Source organism: Empidonax traillii, unplaced genomic scaffold, assembly GCF_003031625.1.
Source record: "Empidonax traillii isolate 1590-97213 ecotype Southwest subspecies unplaced genomic scaffold, ASM303162v1 scaffold1272:size142475, whole genome shotgun sequence".
In the NCBI taxonomy this organism is placed as follows: domain Eukaryota; kingdom Metazoa; phylum Chordata; class Aves; order Passeriformes; family Tyrannidae; genus Empidonax; species Empidonax traillii.
This window is the reverse complement of record NW_020956465.1, coordinates 2736-8085: the sequence shown is the minus strand read 5'-3', so window position 1 is coordinate 8085 and position 5350 is coordinate 2736. Positions and strand designations below refer to the sequence as shown.

At 52.4% G+C, this 5350-nt stretch overlaps 2 protein-coding genes across 3 annotated transcripts in view; one reads left to right on the top strand and one right to left on the bottom strand.

Moving 5' to 3' along the window:
• LOC114069484 (zinc finger HIT domain-containing protein 3-like) overlaps positions 1-5350 on the top strand; it is an 8160-nt gene that overhangs the window by 380 nt on the left and 2430 nt on the right. Inside the window, exons 2-4 of one of the 2 annotated variants that reach the window (XR_003573786.1) lie at positions 125-156; positions 228-383; positions 642-905. Coding sequence is in view for 1 of the 2 variants with exons in the window: in XM_027906293.1 (XP_027762094.1) it covers positions 125-156; positions 228-383; positions 642-832 (379 nt within the window). In the remaining variant the exon portion in view is untranslated. Of the gene's footprint in view, positions 1-124; positions 157-227; positions 384-641; positions 1313-5350 lie in introns of those variants that run through there. The other variant, XM_027906293.1, reaches the window with a different exon arrangement.
• The window catches only part of LOC114069479 (unconventional myosin-XIX-like), a gene marked incomplete at its 5' end in the record, with an annotated part of 6357 nt that continues 2725 nt past the window's right edge, over positions 1719-5350 (bottom strand). The window contains 5 exons of the mRNA XM_027906286.1: positions 1719-1888; positions 2327-2632; positions 2955-3040; positions 3200-3329; positions 3962-4125. Coding sequence (XP_027762087.1) covers positions 1760-1888; positions 2327-2632; positions 2955-3040; positions 3200-3329; positions 3962-4125 — 815 coding nt within the window. The remainder of the gene's footprint in view (positions 1889-2326; positions 2633-2954; positions 3041-3199; positions 3330-3961; positions 4126-5350) is intronic.

Sequence of the window (5350 nt, the reverse complement as noted above, 5' to 3'; positions counted from 1 at the left end):
GTGAGGGGGGTGTTGTTGTGTGAGGGGAGTGTTGCGTGAGGGGGGTGGTGTTGTGTGAGGGTGTTGTGTGAGGGCGCGGCGGCGGTTCCCCCGCGGCCCCTCACGCTCCGTGTCTCTCCCGCAGCTGCTCCGTGCGGTGCTGCCGGACCCACCGCGGTGAGTAGGGGCCGGGAGGGGCCGGGGCTGTGCCGGGGCTGCCCCGGGGCTGACGCGCTGTGTGTCCGCAGAGCGCTGCGCGCCGAATCCCAGCGGGGAGCGGGACAAGGGGCAGGGACCCCCCGCGGCCCCGCCGAGCCCCGCACATGGCCCCTGGTCCTTGGAGGACATCCTGGGCGAGGAGGACGAGCAGGACCGAGTCCCGCTGCAGAAACTCAAGCTTTTAGGTGAGTTTAGGGAATTCGGGACTCAGCCGGGTGCGGGGCTGGTGGGGCTTTAGCAGAAATGCTCCCCCTTCCCACGAGTTCTGCGTGGAGCTGCTCCCAGCCGTGCAGCTCGTTGCAAGGCCTTAAAGAATTAAATATCAGATATTTGGCCCTTCACCAGTGTCTTTGAAAGTTTATTTGCAAAATAAGGGAGGTGTTAACTTTGTTTGTAACCTCTTGAGATTACTTACTACCATTCATCGTGTTTTCTTTTTAAAGGGGAGTCAGAAGAACTGAAGGGTTTGCTGCTGAACCCACACCTCCGGCAGCTGCTCCTCACCATCGACCAGGCAAAAGACAAAAGCTCCCTCATGAGGAGGTTCATGCAGGAGCCCCTGTTTGTGGAGTTTGCAGATTGCTGCCTGAGCATTGTGGAGCCTCCCGAGAAGGAGAACATCCTCCCCGAGTGAGCCCGTTTTCCTTTCCCTGAGGTCTTGTGCTGCAGAGCTGCTCCATTCGGTGTCTCTCCTCGGGGTCTGGTCTGTGATTTCAATTTGGAGTTGACAGTGAGAGATTTCTAGAGACTGGGGCTTGAACTTGACACTCTGTGGACCTGCTTTGTGTGGGTACAGAAATGCTGGCAGCCCGTGGGAAACGTTACTTCACAGCGACAACATTAAATATATTTGCGTTTATTTTTAATCAACAAATACTCTGCCATGTTTTTGTTCATTGTTTGGGGTGGTCAGACACCTTGACAAGGCATTGAGCAGATTCTTTAAAATGACATACACGGAGGAGCTGAACATTTTCGAGACCCAGGAGCAAGAGAAGGACGGTACAGAAGCACCTCTGATGAGACCCCTGGCAGGGCAGTGCTGTTTGGGGAGCTCTGGAAATGCCTGGCAGCTGTGAGAGCTCAGAGATTTTGGTCAGAGAGAAAAAAAAAAAAAGCAAGAGCCCAGTCTCGCTTTTCCCTGAGACATCTGCCCTTAGTGTGACATTGGCTGCTCCTCCCTCCCTCAGTCAGTCAGGGTTGTACCTCTGAGAATCCAGCAGGAATCAGGAATGTTTGCATTATTTGCTCCCTCATGACCAGCCTCTTGCTTCGCCAGGTAGTGCCAGCAGCGTTCAGTTCAAGTATTTATTGTTTAAAGCACCTGATCTGGTTTAACTGATTGTTCTCATAGCGCTGATATTTCCTGCAGCGTGTGCTGTGTGGAGGAGCGGCCCCCACGCCCCCCAGATTTGATGTGTATTATGTTACATTGCATTTTAGGCACAAGGCATTGAGGTGAAAGCTCTGAGGTAGCAGCAGATGTGGCCGTTGGGTGATTTGGAAGCAGCAGCTTGCAGAGAGCCCGTCCCTGAAGGGCAGAGGTGTGCAGGGGCCAGGCCTATGTGGGCAGGAGTTCCTTTCTGTCCAGCAGGATCTGGTTGAATCCCGTGATGGAACAGGCGTCCCTGTGGGGGCTGACGTTGGAATAGTGCAGGGGGGACTTCCTGCAGTGGAACCTGACAGAGCCCTGCAAGGAAGAGAGGTGGAGAGCTCAGCTGGGGGCTTGGCCAGCTTTTGAGGTCATTCTGTTGTTCATGTTCAGTGTTCATGAGCAGCTAGTGACTATGAGGATAGAAGAGGACCTCCAGAGGAGTTTTAGTACAAATGGATTTAAGAGAAGTCAGTGCCAATACTGTAATTTTAACTGGAATTAACTTAAACTCTGGAGATTCTGTAGTAGATTTAGTACTGAACTTGCTACTGCTCCTACCTGCTTGCAGTGACTGGGACCAGTTCTTGCACCCGTTTTATGCAGCCTCAGAAAAGTTACCCAAAAAACCCCCAAGGTGATTTGTAACGAGGTGCAGTTTCTGAGGGCACCTTGTTGGCAGGAAATGGTATCCAGGACGATTCCTGAACCCCTGGCACCCTGCCTGTGCTGACTGGAGTCTGGGAGGTGGGTTACCTGTGGGAGAGCTCTGATGGAAGCGATGCCACAGCCCAGGGAAGAGCTGTCCAGCCTGGAGCTGCCGCTGCCCTGGAGCCCCCTGAGCCAGCCCAGCAGGGCCAGGTCCCTGCGGGGCCCCGTGGCAGTGACAGGGGCAGCAGCCAGGACGAGGCCCAGGGGCCAGAACTGGACAATGGCCTGCAGAGGCCACGCTGTGTCCAAGGAACAAGGCAGCTTGGCCGGGATCACCGTGGCTCCAGCAGCTGGGAACTCCTTCCCTTCCCCCTCGTCCAGTTCTGCCGCTGCCAGCGCGGCCATCTTTGCCTGGTGAAGATAAGGAGCAATATTCAACAAGGTTCTCAGACATCTTGAGCAGAATTGAAAGAGGCTAGAAAGGAGGGAATCTGAAAGGGCAGCAGACTCTTTGGGGCATTCCCATGAGGGTAAGGAGTGGGTTTATTCTGCAGAACAGAAGCAGCTGTGCAGGACTGGCATCTTCAGCTGGAGAAGGGTTTACTGGAGCACTGACAGAGCTGCTTTTGTAATTAGTTGAGGCAGAGTCGTAACTACTAAGAGGGAGATTCCTTCTAAAAATGAAAGCCTCAGTGAGTGAGCTTGTGTCCCTTCCCTGTCCCCACACCCTCACCTTCCATCTCCTCCAGCAGCGCTGGATGACGTTGGCAGCCCCGCGCATCCTTCGGAACCGGCTCCTGGCCAGCCAGGAACGGACAGCTGAGGAGTCAGTGGAAACAAAGCTGAGTACAAACCACCCCAGGAGCTCTGGCACACAGTGGAAGAGGTGGCACTTCACCGCCCCTGCCACTGTAATCCCCCAACAGAACTGGAAACGTTCCTTGTTGTGTTGTTCCAGCCACACCCTCGCGGAGTTACCTGCTTGGATGACAGTTGCAGACCGTTTCTCCTTTGCCAGTTTCCTCTGCTTAAATCTCCTCCAGCAGCACTGAATGCAAAATGCTTTCTCATTTAACACCTCTGCTCTCCTGGCTTCGAGTAGCTCCAGCTGCAGTGGGGACAGGAGCTTGGAGTTAGTACCCAGGGCTCTCAACTCTTCCCTTTTCTGCAGCCTCTTGGTGTTTGTCAGAGAGCCACATCCTCATTCCAGTGTCCTGTGACTGCTGCATTAGGTGTTAGAAGTGACAGCACTCCATTAGTGCTTATGAGATAATATGGAAACAGAAATGGGAGTAGTTGGGGGGTCACAGTAGCAGCTGGCTTAAACCCACTGCTTAAATCCACTGAAGGGGGTTCTTCTGTGGCTGCATCCTGCAAGCTTGGCAAAGGTCCCTTTGACTCCTTCATCTGTTTCCCCAAGGAAGCTCTGTGGGCCAGCTGGAGTAGCCAAATCTATCAGCTGAAGGTAAGGAAAGCTGTAATCTTTCCTGGAATGGGAAGAAAACTGACAGTTGTAGACACAAGTGCAGCTCCTTGTCCCTTGGCTCCACAGATGCCATTAAACAAAGTGCTTCTGAGGGCTGGGTTCTGCTGGCTGCTTGACTGACTTGAGTAATTGGAAGGAAAATGCCCAATTCTGGTCACACTGGCTTGGCAGGAGCATTATTGCTCCCACCCTGGTGATCCCTGTGCCAGAATCCCCATCAGGCAGCTGAGCCCCAGAATTGTCAGCCAACTTACCACAGAACTGGCCAGGAACACTTTGGTCTTCCCACAGTACACCGAGGGGGTTCCTGCTCCACTCCCTGTTTGCTCAGCAGTGGTTTGTCCCACAACAACATTCTGAAGGATCTCAAGAGCAGCAGAACGTGAGGCTTTGTCCTCCTCCATCACCGCAGTCTCTCCTGGAAGTGAAGCATTGAGGAGCAGGAGTCACAAGGCTTGGAAGTTAGGACCAAGGAATTGTCTTGACTCTGGGATTTCTGGGCCATGTAGTGGGGGAAAACCTCCAGCAGGAGGGGAGGAGGTGATGGCTGAGGGCACTCATCTCACTGTGCTTTGGGGTAAAACGGGACAGCACGGATTTCACCAGGTGCCAGCAAGCAGAAAACCACCGTAGGGTGTTTTAACTGGGAACAAAGAACAAGAACAAGGAATTGGACTCAGCCTTAATGTACTGAAAGGTGCAGGAGGGGAAACAACTCTCCCCAATTCTCCAGCTTTCCCGGGGCATCGGAAGCAGCTACAGGGGTCGTGCAGTGAGCAGAATTTACTGCAGCAATTAGAGGTTATTAAAGCCATTTCTGGGACACAGTGCACAGCTTTTTACATCATGAGACAAACAGGTTGGCCAGATGAATCTAACTGGAAATAGACTTAGCTCAGAGCTGCCCTTGGAAGAGATCGAGGCAGTGCTGCAGGAGTTCCTGCGATGGGCTTTGCATCATTCCATCCTGGATACTGTTTGCTTTTCTGCTATAAATATTTCTAAGGAGATGAGAGCATTTTAAGGTACTGAAAACAAATAGGAGCAATTCTTGCCTACAGGAAGACATCTGGTGCCTGTGATGGTGTTCCTGGGGCCGGGCTGATAAGGGAACCCAAAGCTTATCCCCGTGTTTGGGAAATTTGTTTTGCTTTGTTTGCAGCTTATTACCCCCCTAAAGATAAAAAGGAACTAAGAACCTATCACAGAGAGGGTTTGCAGCTAATGGGTTTGTAATTGAGGGGGAAAGATACAGTGTGTAAGTGATTTTCCAGCCTGTACTTCCTTCCTTCGCTCCATTTCCAGCCGGTGAATGGATATCCAGACATTTCACTTATCTGAACAGGCTGGTACTTACTGGTCCTGCTTCCCACTGGTGATGGAACAGACCCACTGGGTGAAGGTGGGATTAATTTGGGAGAGAGAAGGGGGTTGCAGGGACTTTCAGTATTAAATGTAACCTCCTGGTGAGCTCCTCCTTTTAGGGGTTGATAGCAAAGGCATTACCTTGTAGACGGGGTTGTGGGTTTGGGGTTGTGGTTTTTAAAGTCCATCCTCGCTCTTGCTTAGAAAAAGAGAAGTTTGCAAAAGGTGGAAGAAGCAGCAGAATCCAGGTAAGCTGGAGGGTCAGTGATTCAGCAAGG